We start from the raw sequence: 18,528 nt of genomic DNA on the forward strand, positions 1-18,528 counted from the left end.
CAGGGTCCTGGGATCGAGCCCCACATCGGACTCTCTGCTCCTTGGGGAGCCTGCTTTCTCCCCTCTCTCTCTCTGCCTGCCTCTCTGCCTACTTGTGATCTCTGTCTGTCAAATAAATAAATAAAATCTTTTTTAAAAATTTAGGTTTATTCATTTATTTAAGTAATCTCTATGCCCAATGTGGGGCTCGAACTTACAACCCTGAGATCAAGAGGCTTCCAACGGAGACAGCCAGGCATCCCTGATGGCCTATTCTCAAGATACAGAAGTTTAAGACTTTAAAAAGGAGAACATACATGTGGTAGGACAAATGGAGCAGATACTGTTCATATTTAGTAATAATAATAACAATAATAATAATACAACAGTGGCATGTTTCTGTCTGACTCATGACATGGTAGGATAATGTGACTCTCAGTTTTCTATTCCAATAATACTTCTTTGAACTTCCTGCACCTTTTTTCAGGACAGCCTCCTTTCCTTTTATATATAGTGCTGAAACTTCACAGAGTCAAATGTCAAAGTCACTTGGACCCACAGCTCTGTTCTTAATAAGCCCTCAACATAGGATTCCTTGTGTCCCTCCAGTGTGATAACTTCCAACTAAATCTGTCCTCAACAAAAACATATATGGGCATGGAACACTTAGGATTCTACTTACTCGCAACAGCGGGATTTTAGACTTCTGGGAATATATTACGGCTCCTCAAAAATGCCCAGCTACTTTGCATCTACAATCCTATTTTTTGTAGATCTGCTGTTTATCAACTGGTCCTTTGTGTCTATGAGTTAATCATATAGACTAGCCACGACTAAAATGTCCATCATTTTTTTAAAAGATTTTATTTATTTATTTGACAGAGAGAAACAGAGAGAGCAGGAGCACAAGCAGGGGGAGTGGGAGAGGGAGAAGCAGGCTCCCTGCTGAGCAGGGTGCCTGATGCGGGCTCTATCCCAGGATCCTCAGGTCATGACCTGAGCCAAAGGCAGATGCTTAATGACTGAGCCACCCAGGTGCCCTGGTTTACTTCTTTCTTAGGAAAAATGGTTTTAAAACACAGAGGTGATCTTGGGGCACTTGGGTAGGTCAGTCAGTTAAAGCGTCTGTCTTGATTTGGGCTCAGGTCATGATCCCAGGATTGTGAGTTCGAGTCCCCGTGTGGGGCTCACAATCAGTGGGTAGTCTGCTTGAGGTTCTTTCCCTCTGTCTCTACCCCTCTCAAATAATAGGTAAATCTTTAATAAAACCCACAGAGGTGATCTGTAGTGTGAAATCCAAGTTGGATTCTGTGACGGTTAATTTTCTGTGGGCTGAATTGTGTCAAGGGCACCCAGGTGTTTGGCGAAACACTATTCTGGTGTGTCCATGTGGGTGTTTATGAATGAGATTAGCATTTGAATCAGTAGACTGAGTAAAGATTACTGTCCCCATCCTCGTGGTTGGCAGATGGGGGTGGGAGGGTTGGGGGGTGGGGCGGAGGGAGGTCCTTGCATCCAATCTGTTGAAGTCCTGCATGGGATAAAAGGCTGAGTAGGAGAGAAGACACTCTCGCTTCTGGCTATCTTCATGTTGGGACACCGGTCTTTGCCTGCCTTCACACTGGAACTTACACCATCCATGGTCCCAGGTCTCAGGCCTTGGAACTCAGGCTGAAACCTCACAGTCGGCTCTCAAGGGTCTGCAGCTTGCTAACTAGAGATCTTGAAATTCCATCTTCCATAACTACATGAGTCAATTCCTTAAACAGTTAGATGATAGATAGATAGATAGATAGATAGATGGATGGATATCATATTGGTTCTGTTCTCTGGAGAACCCAGACTAAGGTTGATTTCAAATAAGTTACAGTTTCTATTAAAAAAAATTAAGAAAGTCTTGTGTGTGGGGGTTTTTTTTGAGTTCTGAAGCACTCTTATTTCCTAAATGTGAGTCTTTTTTTTTTTTTTTTTTTTTATTGCCTGAGTTTTAGCACAGCCTATACATGATACGGAATGATTCCAAGGCAGTCAGTTCATCCTTCTGTAGGTTCTCCATGGCCTGTCCAAGGATCATCAAACAGTTTTGGAGAAATAGCATATAGATTTCCATTTTGCTCTGATTCATTTCATTTTTTAATAGATTTCATTTCTTTATTTGAGAGAGAGCCACCAGAGCAAGAGAGAGCATGAGAGGGGAGGAGGTCAGAGGGAGAAGCAGACTCCCCATGGAGCTGGGAGCCCAATGCAGGACTCGATCCCAGGACTCCAGGATCATGACCTGAGCTGAAGGCAGTCGCTTAACCAACTGAGCCACCGGGTAACCGTTGCACTTTTCAAAAGATTTTATGTATTTATTTGAGACAGAGAGAGCGAGATGGGGGGAGGGGCAAAGGGAGAGGGAGAAGCAGACGCCCCGTTGAGCTTGAAGCCAGCCCCAGACCCAATCCTAAGACCCTGAGATCACCACCTGAGCCAAAATCAAAAGCTTAACCAACTGAGTCACCCAGGCGCCCCTCCTTGCTTCATTTTGGTCTTTCATATGCTTCCAAATTAGAAAAGGACATTCCTCTTCTCTCACCCTAAAGAATGACTTCACAGGTCAACATTCTGACATCTGTGCCATGGACAGCAACCCTGACAGTCATCTTGTAGGCAGGTGTCTAAGGAGAATCTCCTTCCATGTGTATAAGATCAGTAATCTCACTGTGCTTCTGTACATTTCAAGGAAACTGAAACATGACTAAAAATGTTTGTTATGGGGGCTCCTGGGTGCCTCAGTCGGTTAAGCATCTGCCTTTGGCTTGGGTCATGATCCCAATGTCCTGGGATCGAGCCCCAGGTAGGCCTCCCTGCTCAGCAGAAGCCTGCTTCTCCCTTTCCCTTTGCCTGCTGCTCTGCCTGCTTGTGCTCTCTCCCCCCAACTTCTGTGTCAAAAAAAAGAAAGAAATAAAATATTTAAAAGTCTTTAAAATAGTTAAAGTCTTTTCCATTTACTTCTGACTCCAAACCTGCAAACGTACCTCCATCCCAGAGGGGTTAAAAGTCAGACTGCCAGGGCGCCTGGGTGGCTCAGTGGGTTAAAGCCTCTGCCTTCGACTCAGGTCATGATCTCAGGGTCCTGAGATCGAGTCCTGCGTCAGCCTCTCTGCTCAGCAGGGAGCCTGCTTCCTTTAAAAAAAAAAAAAAAAAGGCAGACTGCCTGGGTCCAAATCTTGAATGTGCCAATTACTTAGCCCCTCTGTGCCTCAGTTTCCCCCCTGTCAAAAGGTGGAAAGGAGAGTGGCCACCTTATAGAGTGGTGGGGCAGGAACTCGGGTGTAGAAGATTTGACCAGTGCCCGTCACGGTCAGTGCTGCATGAAAGCCAGCCCTTGTCATTGCATCTTCCCTCTTGACTCAAGGGCAGGGAGAAATTGCTGTGAGTCTACCCCCTTGGGTGGGGCTCCAGATCCTTCCCCTCCCACCTACTCAAGGATGGATCTTTTGATGAACCCCTCTCTGCTGGCTGCTGTAATTGACATCTAAACAAGCTTGCTTCCATTTAAAACACACACGCACACACACACGCACGCACACACGCACACCCTAACATGCCAAATACCCTCCAGCGACCGCGCTTTCCGCTCCCTCCTGCCTTTCCTAGGCAAGCGTTGCCTGCACTTGTTCTCTCCATCTCCTCCCCTCCTACCGCCCCTCAACCAGCTGTAAACAACCTTCCCACTTCCCCCCCACCGAACCTGCTCTTCCAGGTATTACTGACCACCCCCCTTGAAATGTCACCCAAAGGGCACATCTCCGTCCTCATCCTGCCTGAACCGCACGTCCCCAGAGGGATTTGACCTTGCTGACCACTCCCTCCTCCTCGAAACCCTCAGCAGCAACAGCAGCACCCGCAGACACACCCAGGGCCACCCAGACACTGCCCTCTGCACTGCCTGACACCAATCTGGCCACTCTCTCCCAGGTGTCGCCCTAGAACCCTCTTTGGCTCTCTTCTCTCCCTCCCTTCCAGAACCATCTCATCCATGCCTGTGGCTTCACTTACCACAAGATGCCCCAAACCCCCAACTTGCATCTCCCATCCCAGACTCTGATTTTTCAGACCCATAGAGCCAACTGCCTGCTGGACAGCTCCCGCAAAGCCGGTCACACTCCACATGGTCAGAGCTGAGCTGACTGAGCTTAACCACTTGGGACAATGATTAGGCAGAATTTCTTCTTCTTTTTTAAGATTTTATTTCTTTGAGAGAGAGAGAGAGAAAGAGAGAGGGAGGGCCAGGGGAGAGACAGAAGGAGAGGGATAGAAAAAAATCTCAAGCAGACTCCACACTGAGTACAGAGCTTGATGTGGGGCTCAACCCTGAACCCAGAGATCATGACCTGAGCTGAAATCAAGAGCTGGACACCCAACTGACTGAGCCACCCAGGGGCCCCGGCAATATCTTCTTTTAAAAAAAATGTTTTTTTAAGATGTTACTTATTTGTTTGAGAGAGAGACAAGAGAGGAGCGGGAGATGCAGGACTCGATCCCAGGACTCTGGGATCATGACCTGAGCTGAAGGCAGACGCTTAACTGACTGAGCCACCCAGGTGCCCCCCCCCCACACCCGGGAGTATCTTTAAAAGCCAAACATACATCCTGTGGCCTCACAAGTCCACCGTTAGGTACCCAACAGCAGTGCGCGCCAAAAGGCATATACAAGAATGCTCGTAGCGCTGCTCACGATGGTCCCAAACAGGAAACTACTCAAATGCCCACCGACAGCAGCACAGATAAATAAATGGTGGTATATTCACATGATAGAAACCTGCATACAACAGCGAAAATGAATGATCTACAATATATCCAATAATATCAAACTCACACAAACATAATCTTGAACAAAAGAAGTCAGACATAAAAGAGTATACGCTGTATACTTTCATTTATTTCAAAGTTCAAAATCTTGCAAAACTGACTTTTAGTACTAGGAGCTAAGACTTTAGCCTTGGGGTGTCATAACCAGAAGGAAGCCTGAGGGGGCTTCTGAGGGCTGGTACCATCGCTTCCCACCCTGGCTATCAGTTACATGGCTGTGTTTGGGTCGCACAAATTTGTTATTTATGATTTGTGCACTTTTCTGCAAAAAGGTTTAAAAGAGCAAAACAAAACAAAAAGGGCTGCCTGTCAAGCAGCCCCTCTTCTTTTTGTTCTACTCCCTCTCTCACTGAGAATGGTCTCAACTTTCCACTTAGTTGCCACTAGTCCCCACTGTCCCCTCTTCCTGGCCACTCACCTCCAGTCCATTTCCAAGCACTACTGTTCCTTCTCCTCGCTGTCTCTCAAACCCATCTGCTTCTCTCCATCCTCACTGCCTCCTCCTTACCCTGGACCCAATAACTCTCTTGCTTAGGCTCCTTCAGTAGCCTCCAGGCTGTCCCCCCAGGTTCTATTCTTGTCCATTATGATTCATCCCCACACAGCAGCCAGAGGGACCCTTCTACAACCAACACCCAATCATGTCTCTCCCTGATTAAAATCTTCCAGTGGTTCCCTGTCGCCACTAGATAAAGCCCATTCTTTTGCTCTGGGGTTCTAAGATCTCCGTGCTCTGGGTCTCCAGGTCCATCCCAGCTTTCCCTTTAGCCAATCCTTCCCCAACACGGTGCCCCAGGCAGTCCCATGAGTCTTTGCAAAGACTTTTTCCAGAATTCCCTTCTTCCCCCCTATCCTTGCTTTTTCTGGATGAATCTCACACATCCTTCAGGTCTCAGCACAGATATCTTCCTGCCTCCATGTCACCGTGTCACAGCAGAACGTGCCACACCTGTCCCAGTACATGTCACATGATAACAAAACTGGCTGCTTTTGTGGCCACTCCCCCTGTTGACCTTGGACTTCATGGAGAGGGTATTGTGTCTGTTTTGTTCATCACTCTGTCCCGAGCACCAAGAACAGTAGAGGGTCAGGAGGGATTTATTGGGTAGATGAAGGACTCCAGGAGACATCCAGATGGCCAATGGCTGGAGGTCTGGGGTATATGTCCAAGGGGGTTGGTGAGACAGTGAAGGCAAGTTCCCCCTTGAATGACAAGAGTCCGAGAATTTAGAATTAGAGTTAGAAGGGAACTTAGACACCATCTAATAGTCCACTTTTTTAAAAGATTTATTTATTTATTGCAGAAAGAGAGAGTGCAGGGTCGGGGGAAGGACAGAAGGACAGGAAGAGAAGAAGTGGACTCTCCGCTGAGTGAGGAGCTGGACATGGGGTTCGATCTCACGATCCCAGGATCATGACCTGAGCTCAAATCAAGAGTCGGACCCTCAACCAACTGAGCCACCTGGGTGCCCCGCAATAATCGACTTTCTGATTTACAAATGAAAAACTTAAGAGAAAGACCCACTGGCTGGACAAGGATGGGTGCAGGGGAGGAAAATGGCAGCTGCAGAGTAAGGCAAGGTGGTGATGAGAAATGAATATTTAGGGGTGCCTGGGTGGCTTAGTCGTTAAGCGTCTGCCTTTGGCTCAGTTTAGGATCCCAGGTTCCTGGGATTAAGTCCCACAGCGAGCTCGCTTCTCCCTCTGCCTCTCTGTCTCTCGTGAATAAATAAATAAAATCTTTAAAAACAAAAAAGGAAAAGTGAATATTTAGTGCAGATAGGGCTCCTAAAATCAGTGAAGACAATATTCTTTCTGAGTATGATGGTGGGGCTTTTGCACGAAACTCCCTTCCCAGGTCTCCCTGATGGAGCTGGACTCCGGTCTCCTAATACCGACCACTAGATGGCGTCCGCTCCCCAGGTAAAGGAGAGAGCAAGGGCTGGACCGCTTCCCCCTCTGCCTCCAGCCTTCCTCCTAAGTTCCTCCCCTGGGATCCTGCACCTCCTGAGCCCAGTTGCTGTGGCCATGCCCAGAGAGCACGATACCTGGGTTCCAAGAAGCAGCTTGCTTCAACAGTCTACCTTTTTTCATGCCCAGGGAGAGGGTGGACGATGGACCACAGCTCCTCTGTCCCGCCAGCCTCGCAGAGGCTCCCAACAGACCACCCCACAGCATCCCAGCACCAGGGGCGGGACTCTGGCCCGGCTGACACCTGCTTATCATGCTGGCCCAGAGCAGGTGCACTGGGCAGCACTGATCCCACTACATCCTCCCACTGCCTTGCCAACTCTGAGCCTGCAGGGTCCTGGGCGAAGGCAGGTGGCCCCAGTCCCAGTGACCTGACAGGGCCCCTCTGAGGTCACACATGGCCCTATCTGGGAAGCTGCTGCTACTTCTACCCTGGAGGGAGGTAGCCTGACGCCAGGGCCGGCTCCACACCTCCCCTTTCTGTCATTCTGCAAGCACACTCAGACAAGATGATTCAGTCCCTCTCCCGGACTAGAGAATTTCAGTTATTCATTCAACAAACATCTATTGAGGACTGAGGTTGTGTGTGTCAGGACCTGCTCTAGGTATCTGGGAGGTGATAGTGAACAGCAAGATACAGTCCCTAGAGTCATGAAGCGTAAAGTGCAACAGAGAACCAGATGCTAATCTCACCATACCCAATCTGTTGAATTGCCCACTGAAGTCTTCACTGTGCGGTCTTGCCCATTTCTTTCAGACTCTCCTAGCCGAATGCAGCACAGAAACTAGCCTAATGTAATCCACCACCACCACCACCACATTTGCAGGATTCCAGGATTCCGGACTTCCAGTCCAGTGCTCACTCACTGAACTTGGGAGCTGCAGGTTGGGGTGGGGGGAGGAGAGAAAGGAGCGAAGCTTCTTCAAGGACCTTATAAAGAAGGCAGACTAACTCCCTGCCATCTGCCAATCACCCGGCCCTCCTTGTCTCGGTAGTAAATGAATGAATGAAGGCATGAGAAGGGGGGTTGCCATAGGCTGTCTCTTTTCTGGGGGGAGCTGGGTGCTCCAGAACAGGCCCTGACCTCTTCCCCCGCTCCCATCCTGGGAGGGGAGCCGGCCGGGCCAGTGCCCTCGCTGCCCCCAACGCCTCGGGCTTTCTAGGCGCCCTCTTGGCAGCAGAACAGAGGGCATCCCGAGCGGGTGGCAACTCGCCCTGCCACGGGCTCAGAGCGGCGGGCGATAGGCGCTAGGGGGACGCGGAGATAGACAGACAGATAGCGCTCCCCTCGCCCGGCCCCCGCCCCCACCTTTCCCACGCTGCGGCCTCCCCAGAGCCGCTCAGACCTGGCGGGCCCTCCAGCCCCTCGGCCCAAGGACCGTGGCCCTCTGCCTCCGCCAGCTGCAGTTCCCAAAGCCCTGGGAGCCCCTGGCAGTCTGCCCACGGAGTCTAAGTTTGGACAGGGGCACAGAGCCCCCTGCACACTTATCTGCCAGGCGGGGGACTCTGCGAGGGAAACCCGTTCCCCCGGGCCTGGCGAGACGATGGGAGGCTGCGGAGTCCAGAAATAACCACAAGGTGGCGCGCTGGCACTGCGTGTCCTTGGTGGCCTTAGCCCAGCCGTGCCCCCCAAGGGGACAGGGAAGAATTGACAGGGCTGCCCCGTGTGAAGGTCTTACGCGGCCAGGAACTGAGATTTGGAGAACCTTCCCCTCCCCCCAAAGGAAGGCGGAGAGCAGAATAGGGGGTGGAATGGAGAAATGGTGTAGGCTTGGAACAACTTGGATGACTTTGCAGGCCAGATAGGACTTAAGAGGCGCCCGCCGGCAGGAAGGGGAGCCTCTTCAGGGCCCTCTGCGAGGGACAGGACTCAGTGGCGCATCATGGGTTGGAGCTACTGGAGACTGGGAAGGCGCTAAGAGTTTTGTACACATCTGCATACAACTACGCATTCACATGCAGAAACCCCCTCCCACGGCCCTCCACTCACACGGCTTATACTCTCCCCAATGCCCACTCCCGCATGCACACACACACACACACACACTCCTACACTTTTGTGCATGTCTGTATACTGTGGACCACGTGAAACCACGTGAAACACGCCCCAAGTCCACCCGTCCCATATACCTGATCTCTAAAAATGCCCGCATTCCCTTAGTGCTGTCCCCAGTGCCCAGAATAGGCCCCCCAGACTTACCAAGACACACAGAAAGCCAGCCTGTGTCCCACCCAGCCTCATGGGGACTCAGGTCCCCTGCTCCCTCCAGCAAGCTCAGGCAGTCTCTGAAACTGCATCACCCAACAGGTTACGCCCCTCCACCCTCTGGATAAACCCCTAAATCCACACCCACTTGCTCCCCTACTCCAGCCGCCCCCCCAACCTCTCCAACAGGACCCTCACGGCCCCATTATGACATTCACAGTCCTGTGGCACTTTGTCCTGATGGGCCCCTTTTTCTGGAAAGACATTCAAGGTTACATTTTATTACTGCATCGCTGTAAATATATCAATATCCTATTGTCAAACATTTCTTCAACCTAAAGTGCCTGTCCCTTTTCTTCTGATTGTAAAAGAAATTTAAAATATTTTCATGAGCCCTGGGTCTTTCTCATTCTGGGCACATCTGTCCGCCTGTTATTTGCATAGTGTCGTGCACACACCACCTTGGACCACCTCCCTCTACAAATGCCCAATGGGCAAATTCCCCTGCTTCTCCATCGCACCTGAGCCCACCTCCCAGCCGCAGCCAGGGAGACAGACAGACTGACAAATCCCGGGGGCGCCCGGCAGAGACACCCGCCCCCTACGCCTTCCTGCAGAGACACTAGAGGGGTTATCTGAACTGGGGGTGGGAGCCACAGGAAGAGTAACAAGGGGTGTGTGTGTGTGTGTGTGTGTGTGTGTGTGTGTGTGTGTGTGTTTTGGGTAACAACAAAGAATGGGGGAGAGAGAAGAGAAAGAGAGAGAGAGAACGAAAGAGCGCAAGAGCATGTTTTGCCTCGAAGGCAAGACTTGCAGCCAATCAGAGCGCAGGAGCCTCCCTCCGCGACTCCACTATTGAGTCTATAACCGGCTGGCCGGGCGGAGCTGGCAGCATTTGACTGTGGCTTGGGACGCGACGAGAGGCGCGCAGCGACCGCCGGAAGGCCGGCGATGGTCTAGGCGCCCCTCGGCCTCCCCTCCCCCGAGACCCTGCGGGCCCTCCCCTCGGCCCCCCGGACGCACACCCCCGCCTCGTCTCCTGTGCCTCCTCCGCGCTCCTGCCCGCTCCGGCTCGGCGGCCCAGGCCGGCCCCCGGACCCGCGGCGCCCGCCAGGATGAGTGGCTCCTTCGATCGCAAGCTCAGCAGCATCCTCACCGACATCTCCAGCTCGCTGAGCTGCCATGCGGGCTCCAAGGACTCGCCTACCCTGCCCGAGTCTTCTGTCACCGATTTGGGCTACTACAGCGCTCCCCAGCACGACTACTACTCGGGCCAGCCCTACGGCCAGACCGTGAACCCCTACACCTACCACCACCAGTTCAATCTCAACGGGCTTGCGGGCACGGGCGCTTACTCGCCCAAGTCGGAATATACCTATGGAGCCTCCTACCGGCAATACGGGGCGTACCGGGAGCAGCCGCTGCCCGCCCAGGATCCAGGTGAGAGCCTGGAGGGTTCCCCTAGGGAGAGAAAGACGGGGAATTGAACCCCAGATCTAGGGACGCGTTGAGCGGATTTAAAAAAAAAAAAAAAAAAAAGGTGCTGTCTAAAGTTAGGCAGGGTGGGCTAAATGACCCCAGAGGGGTCAGACAACCTTTCAGTCGCAAGGCTGTGCGCCGGGATCTCGGTGAGGATGGGGCCAGCTAGAGGAGGGAGGAGAAGAGGGGTGTCAGGGGACCTCTGAATCGAGTTGCTTTTGCCGGCACATCAACTCTTCCAATGGGTGGCAAGGCTTGGGGTTAGGCAGTGAGGACTGGAAACTCCAGGGACCCTTTGGAAATGGGCCTGGGATAGGGGGTGAATGGTAAGGGTAACTTGGAGAAAGGCAGACACACACACACACACACACACACACACACACACACAGGGAAGCAGAGACTGGGAAGTGGAAAAGTGAAAAAAGAGAAGGGGTGGAGAAGGAGCGAAAGAGAAATATGGAGAGACAAAGTGAGAGAAAGGAACCCAAGAAAGGCCAAGAAAGAAAGAAGGAAGGAGAAAGGAAGGAAGGAAGAGGGAGTTTTATTATGCTTGCAACTTTTCTGAGAATCTAAAACGATTCCAAGATTTAAAAAGAAAAAAAGTTTGAAAAAAGAAAAAGGAAGGAAGGGAGAGAGGAGGGAAAGAGCGAGAGAGGTGACGGTGGGCAAGGTGGGGCGGGAAGGGGGCGGCCGGCGGGAGGGTGGCGAGGAGCCGCGAGGCTGGGAGGCGAGCCGGGAAGGCGTCGGAGCGAAGCCTCGGCTGTCCTCGCCCGGGTGGCCGGCGCCGGGGACGGCGATCTGGGGCCCGGGCGCAGAGCTGCGGGCTGGGGGCGCGCGTCGTGGCGGCCGCCGGGTCCGGGTCTCCGCCCCCAACACCCCGTCCGGCTCGGTCGCCGCGGCACCCTGCCGGGGCGCGAGCGGCGGAGCGCGCAGGCGGGCGGCCCGGAGCGAGTCGCTGGGCGGGAGCCTGGGACTGCCCGCGGGGGCGCGAAGGGCGCAGGGGGTGCAGGCCCAGGCTGAGCCGCCCCCCGCCCGGTGCGTTGCCCGCAGTATCCGTGAAGGAGGAGCCGGAAGCCGAGGTGCGCATGGTGAACGGGAAGCCCAAGAAGGTCCGAAAGCCGCGCACGATCTACTCCAGCTACCAGCTGGCCGCCCTGCAGCGCCGCTTCCAGAAGGCCCAGTATCTGGCACTGCCCGAGCGCGCCGAGCTGGCCGCGCAGCTGGGCCTCACGCAGACACAGGTCAGTGAGGGGCCGGCGACGGCCGCTGGGGCTTGGTGGGGCCGCTCGGGACCCGGGGGCTCCCCAGGCGCCGCCAAACTGGCTGGCCTTTGAGATCGCCGGCAGGCCCTTGAAACCCTCGCTCGTAGAGCGAAGGCCACCCCTCCCCCATGCCAAGCCACAACTGCTGTCGGAAGTTTCTGCATTAAAACGTGTACAGGCGTGCATGATTTGTGAACCTGTGCAACTGTGTCTGTCTGCCACAAGGAGAGGTATCCTCCCCTTACTCCAGACGCCCTGGCTCCCACGCTTCTCCGCAGGGCTCAGGGCTCGTCCCTCACTTAACAGGAGTTCACCTCCCGTCTGGGCCCCCCCTCCCGGCCAGCAGGCCAGGCGTGTGTGGGTAGCAGCGTACATACACGTGTGTATGTGTGTACATTTGCACACATGCCAGTGGGCCAGCGTACATGTGGGAAGGGTCGCAACAGGAGTGTGACCTTTCAAGGGTCATTGTGTTTATAGATGGAGGGACACGTGTACATGGCTGTGTCCACAGCTGTGCACACTGGCGAGCATGTGTTCAGAAATGTTCGCTTCTACCCAAACACCACATTCGTGCTGGGCACCCAAATGCTTCACCCCTTCCTCTGACCCAAGCCAGGGAGGGAGATACCCTACCAAAGGGGGATGAGAACTCAAAGGTGAGCTCCACCCCTCCCCCGAGCCTGTTCCTAGAGCCCCCAGCAGGCTGTCCCTGCTTGGGGGGGGTGGTGGCTGTTGGATGCCTGGATCCCTACAGGTGTTGACAGGCGGGCCTGGGTGGCTGCGTGGGGCCCTGTCCTCTGGGAATCTGGGTCACCCCGTGAGGAGCTGATTCATTGTTTGTATCAGTCATGGGGTGGGGAACAGCAGGGGGAGGGGGAGATACCCCAAGGGAAATGTGGGGAATCATGGCTCACCTGCTCCTGAGTCCCCAGGTCACCCCCATGAGCCAGTCCCAGGGTGCCCACGGGTGCTCACGTTCACAGGGCATTTACCTGGGTGCCTCTGTGCCTGTGTGTGTCTTTATAAGCTGGAGTGTGAGTGCGATGCTGTGAATGGGTGCATTCCTGCACATGGAGATGCTTACGTGGGTGTGTGTTTGTCTCTGTAGGTCTGTGCACCTCTGCTCATGGGTTTCTTATGTGAACAAATGCCACGAACTGCCCGTTCCCCACCCCACTGGCTTTTGTTGAGTGCTTACTACGCAGGCGGTCCTAAGTTCTTCATTCATCCGAATTTATTTGAGCCTCGTGATGACCCTAGGAAGTAGGGGCTGTCAGCATCCCCATTTTGCAGATGGGAGAGGTTAAGTAGCTTGCCCAAGGTCACACACTAGAGCGGACTTTGGACCCAGGGAGTGGAATGTTCCTCACCACGTTCTAGCCCAGATAGAAGAAAGATGCTGGCCCTGGGTTGGGACACTTGGGGTTTTGCCTGAACCTTGTGTGTAACATGGGGTGGGCTGAACTTGGGCTTGCTGTCTCTAGGCTGCGTCCCCTTGGGGGTTTTGCTGAGCATCCTGAAAGGCTAACTTGCTCCCCCTTTTCTGCATGCCCTCCCACGCAGGTGAAGATTTGGTTCCAGAACCGCCGCTCCAAATTCAAGAAGCTCTACAAGAACGGGGAGGTGCCCCTGGAGCACAGCCCCAACAACAGTGATTCCATGGCCTGCAACTCACCGCCGTCCCCCGCCCTCTGGGACACCTCCTCCCACTCCACTCCGGCCCCTGCCCGAAGCCAGCTGCCCCCGCCGCTCCCATACAGTGCCTCCCCAAGCTATCTGGACGACCCCACCAACTCCTGGTACCATGCACAAAACCTGAGTGGACCCCACTTACAGCAGCAGCCGCCTCAGCCGGCCGCCCTGCATCACGCCTCCCCCGGGCCCCCGCCCAACCCTGGGGCTGTGTACTGAGCACCCACCTGGCCTGAACCTCCCATGAAGGACCCCGGACCAGGCAGAAGGCACCTCTGTCCTAGCCGACACTCAGGAATCATCGAGGAGCACTGGGGAAAAGGCACCCCTTGCCCCCTTTCCTTGCCCCTTCCTCCAGGGACCCGAAAGCTTCCAGATGAAATTTGCATGGACCACGGATGTCCCCTGAACCTCCCTCCCCCTGCCTAGGCACTGGGGTCCCCCTCCAGATATTGGGGCACTCCACTCCAGCTGGGACAGCCGTTCCCCTTCTGCTCCAGGAGCCTGGATTGGCTTTCAATGGCCCATCGCCTTCCAGCTTCTAAAACTTAGTGCTCGTTCCGCAGACTGGAGACCTTGGGGACCAGGGAGACCACGGAGCGTTTGCAGCTCAGGCCCGGGGCCGGGGCACCAGGCACCAAGGATCCCAGGACCTGCTAGGCCTGGTCCGTCCTAAGCCACCTGCGGCTCCCCACTTCCCGAGCATCCCCTCTGCCAAAAAGACATTGGACATCGTGACCAGGACTCAGGGTGGGGATGTCAGGAAGCTCCCAGCCTGCACTTCTAGCCCTCATTTCAGATTTGAGGGTTAAACCAAAGAAATCCCCCCAAGTGAGGGAATCGTTTAATATCTGTGGCTTTAGAGGGAAGAACTCAAGGAGCCATCTCTGTCCTCTCTCCTCCTCTGGTCGGAGAGGGGTGGTGGGTCTTAGGGGTCTTTCCTAAGGACCCATTTCTTCCGTGTACAGGACTTTGCACAACTTTGGTTTTAAAAGCTGTTGAAAACTAGGAAAACAAAGGGCATTGTTACCAGATAGGACCAGTCTCCCCTGCATGGGCACCTCAGCTCTGCCCCATCCCCACCCACCTCTTCCTCTCTCTCCTGCAGTAAGTTGGCAGTTCGGGCGCCAAACCCCAAATCTCCAAGGAAGCATGCCAGGCAAGACAAACCCCAAACCATCCCCTTTCCGGTGACTTTGGAAACAGATTGCTCCCGCAGATGGAGAATGGCGGGTGAGGTGCATGGGGAGAGAGGGGAGGGCAACAGCTCCGTGCCTTTAGGGGTGAGGGGGTGGCCGTCTGGAGGGCTGGTAGCACAGCCCCTCCTTGGCCCGGACGTCCCGCCAGAGCTAACCTTCCTCCACCCTGATGTAGTCAAACATCGAAGAAAAGGGGAGGTGGTAGACTAGCTATATATATAGTATTTTTTTTTTTTTTTAAGAGCAACAGAGAGAAACAGCCTCCTCCCTACTGTGGTTTCCTATTTATGTGGCCTTTTCCTCCTGGACATACCTGCCTGTGCGTTGTGAGCAGAGAGAAGCAGGGATGTGGGCTCCGGCCGGATCTGGGTTTGGTGGGAGGTGCGGGAGCAAGGAGAGATGAGGTAGATCGCAGAGTCCCACCCGAGCGGGGCAGGAACGAAGCCAACTCCCACTCCCTCCCAGCCTTCTCATTTCTGCTTTCTTACTGGATCCATCTTTATATATAACGTTAATAAAAAAGAAGAAAATAACCGCTGAGCTCTTTGAACTGGAGGCTGGAGGCAGACAGCTCTTGGGGAGGGCCTGGGAGTTGGGGAAGGTGTTGGACACAGAGAGGCCTCTGAGCTTCCAGGGGCTCCTGGGGAACCCCGCGTCCCCGAGGATCCACTGCTGGGACTCTGGGCTCAAGGACTGGGCTGGGTCTGGCCGCTGGTTACAGGTGTTCCTGACCCTGTGGCTGCCCCCAACTGGGGCAGGTCTGGGTGGGTGGGAGGCTCCCGGCTGTGGCCTCCCTGACTCCACTCTGCTTGGCGGCTTGGCGTTCCCTGCCAGCCAGCTGCCTTCCGCCACGGCCGCCGCCGCCAGGTCACCTCAGGGCTGCTCTTTGATCTTGGGCTCACACGCAGACATGCTTGCACACGCGTGTAAACCCCCTGCCTCCACGCCCAGGCACTCCCCGGTCCCTCACTCTCTGGTCTGTCCCTTCCAGCTTGGGGTGAGGGTGAGGCCTCAGGCAGGGGGAGCACCACCGCGCCCCCAGCTCATGCCGGGTGTCCAAGTGGACTGAGGGAAGCAAACACATGGAGTGGGCTCTGTGGTTCCCTTCTCAGGCTCAGGCCCTGACTCCGAGCCTTCTTGCTACTGTCCCCCAGACCTCAGGGGGGACAGCACGGCTCCCACCCGCCCCTTCTGGCTGCTCACCTCCGAGACTGGAGACAGGGAGCTGGACGAGCTGGAATGAGGGGAGGGGTGTGAGGGACACATGCTGGTGCAGCTGGGAGACCTCGTGAAGGCACGCACACACCTGTGAGCTGCCTTTCCCCCTGAGACACGTGTACCGAGACGTGCGGTGACATCTCTCTCTCCCCTCACACCTACATGGACTCCCACTTGAGACACACACACACACACACACACGCCCCTGAGACCCCCTTAGCGTCACACAAACGTACAGAGCCATAACACTCCCAGAGACAGAGGTGCCCAACACACAGGTGCACACACATGCATCCCTCCCGTGGCCTCAGGGTTATACACGGGGACATGCCCACGCACACAGCTAGACGGAGGCAGCTCCCCGTCCTGGCAGAAGTCTTGGATTGAGAATCAGCAACACCACCCAGCAGCCGGGGTGACCCAGCTCGGCCTGAAACCTCCCTGTGAGGCCCTCAGTTTCCTCATCTGTCCAATGGGGACAACAAGCACCGCCCTGTTGGCCTGGAGAGGGGGTGCTGTTGGGAGGCACCAAGCGCAAGTCTGAAGGAAGGGTCCCAGGACCAGGGTAGACCAGCAGTCCCGGGCACCTGGCCTGGGTGGGTTCTCCGGGGCTGGGCTCCAGAACGGTGGGGAGCCCCCGCCCAGCACCACCCCCCAACCTGCACCCCTCTCCCTCTCAGGAGGCTGGCCTTCCCTTCCCCCAGGCCTGAGGGAGGCGGAAGGGAGGAGGGCCTTCCGCCCACGGACGCCAGCCGGGCTGGCAAGGGTTAAGTGGCAGCTGCCAGGCGGGGCTGCGCTGAGCAGTTTGGTTTGAGGGCTGCGTGCAGGCGGGAGCGGTGAGGCGGCAGCCGGGCAGACTTGCTGGAGACACTGCATTTTATTAGGGCTGGGCTGCCAGCAAAGGGAGGGAGAGGGAAAAAAAGGGCAGAAAGAGAGAGGAAGGAAGGAGGAGGCTGGGCAGGCAGGCTGGCGGGCGGGCTGCTGCGGGATGAAAGGATGTTGTAAGCTCCCTAATTCCTCCCTGCTCATCCCTGCTCGGTCAAGCTGGATTAACTGCCCCGGTGACCTCCCTCGGGGGGGTCAGCCCCACCCCGACCTCCCCTTCCTCCTCTCCTCACCTCCAGGCCACTCAGCTCGCCCTCCTCCCTGGCCCTGGGCAGGGGGCGCACAAAAAGGACTTGGGGGGGGGACCTGGCAGGGTGCCAGGGTGGGCCCACTTGAGCCCATCTTTTGCCAGGTGCTTCTTGACAAATTTTGGGAAAGCGGGGTGGGGAGGGGTGTGCTAGGGAAGCCCAGTCTGCCCTGGGGGTCGCTGTTCTCCAAACCTCAGTAACAGCTGACAATCGCTACAGTCCTACTCTGTGCCAGGCATTTGGCATGGGACCCTCACGACAGATGGGGAGGTGGGTGACATAGTATCCATTCTTCAGATGGGGAGATTGAGGCTCAGAGAGGTTCAGTCTCTGTCCAGGTCCCATAACTAACATGTGGTGATGCTGGGATTTGCACCCAGGTCTGTCCAGAGATTGGGTGCTCTTAATGGGCTTTTCTGTGGCTCAGTTTACTAAGGCACCCCAGGGCAGAGCATGGGAGCCTGCCGCTGACACCGGGCTGCTCCACCCACCCCAGCCCGCCAGCCTTCCTCCCCGGGCTCATCCCTGGAGGAGAAGTGGAGCGGGGAGGGGCTGGTCGGATGAGAAGCTTAATGGTGTGGTCAGGAATGTGGTGCTGGAGTCAGCCGACCTGAACTGAATCTGGCCTCCACCACTTCAGGGGCTGTGTGATCTTGGACAAGTCACTTTAACCTTCTAAGCCTCAGTTTTCCCATCTGTAATGTGGGGATAATGCTACCTGCCTAGTAGGGTTGTTGAGAGGATTAAATAGGATAATGTGAGTAAAATGCCTAACAAGGTACCCAGCACTCGGGGAGTCCGGCTCGGTTAATGACAGTTGTGGTTGACAATGGTGGATGGTGAGGGTGGTGACAATGGTGACAGGGCAGGGAGAAGGGGCTGACTCTCCACCTGGATTCCTGCCCCCTTCCGCCCTTCCGTACCCCCAATTCAGACCCAAGCCACAGGCTGCCCTTAATCCAGCCATCTCGAAGAGCAGTCAGTACGCTCCCAAAAGCATTAAATCGGCCAGTATTTACTGAGTGTCCGCTCCATACCAGGGGGTTCCTGGAGCTGGCACAGCAGGTGCCCGGAGTCTGGGGAAGGGAGGCACACACCTGTACCAGGTGCTCTGGACCAGAAACAGGGCTGGCTGTGGAGAGGCCCCCAGCTGGGCAGACCGGACCCAGTCCGGGAGGACGGCCGGGGCTGTCCGGGAAAGGGCAGGGGCAGTGGGTGGGAAGGAGTCCTGCAAAGGCTCCGTGGAAAAGGCAACATTTGACTTATGCCCTGAAAGAAGGATGACAGCATGGCAGGCAGAGCTGGGGCCTGGAAATCTATTCCCTCGAGCACCAGCTACGGAATAACTCCCCTTGCAAGACTCAGGATGGAGAGGAAGGAGGCTCATGGGAGAGCTCCTGGCTGGCCAACTGGCCAGAGGGCTGCTTGAAGGAAGGGGCGGCTGGGATCCAGAAGGTCCCTATCCTTAAGTCCTTCTAGAGACACTGGGCTCAAAGAAGGGCAGGGTCTGGCCTGATGGACTGGCAGC

At 55.2% G+C, this 18,528-nt stretch overlaps 1 protein-coding gene across 1 annotated transcript; it reads left to right on the forward strand.

Annotated features, from left to right (window-relative positions):
* The first annotated feature begins 10,129 nt into the window (after positions 1-10,129).
* On the forward strand, positions 10,130-13,669 carry LOC111151755 (distal-less homeobox 3). The gene is made up of 3 exons (XM_022509929.1): positions 10,130-10,454; positions 11,544-11,734; positions 13,322-13,669. Exons 1-3 carry the CDS (start codon positions 10,130-10,132, stop codon positions 13,667-13,669), a joined length of 864 nt encoding a protein of 287 aa, XP_022365637.1.
* The last annotated feature ends 4,859 nt before the right edge of the window (positions 13,670-18,528 follow it).

This window comes from Enhydra lutris, unplaced genomic scaffold (genome assembly GCF_002288905.1).
Source record: "Enhydra lutris kenyoni isolate GAN:26980312 unplaced genomic scaffold, ASM228890v2 scaffoldscaffold26, whole genome shotgun sequence".
NCBI lineage: Eukaryota > Metazoa > Chordata > Mammalia > Carnivora > Mustelidae > Enhydra > Enhydra lutris.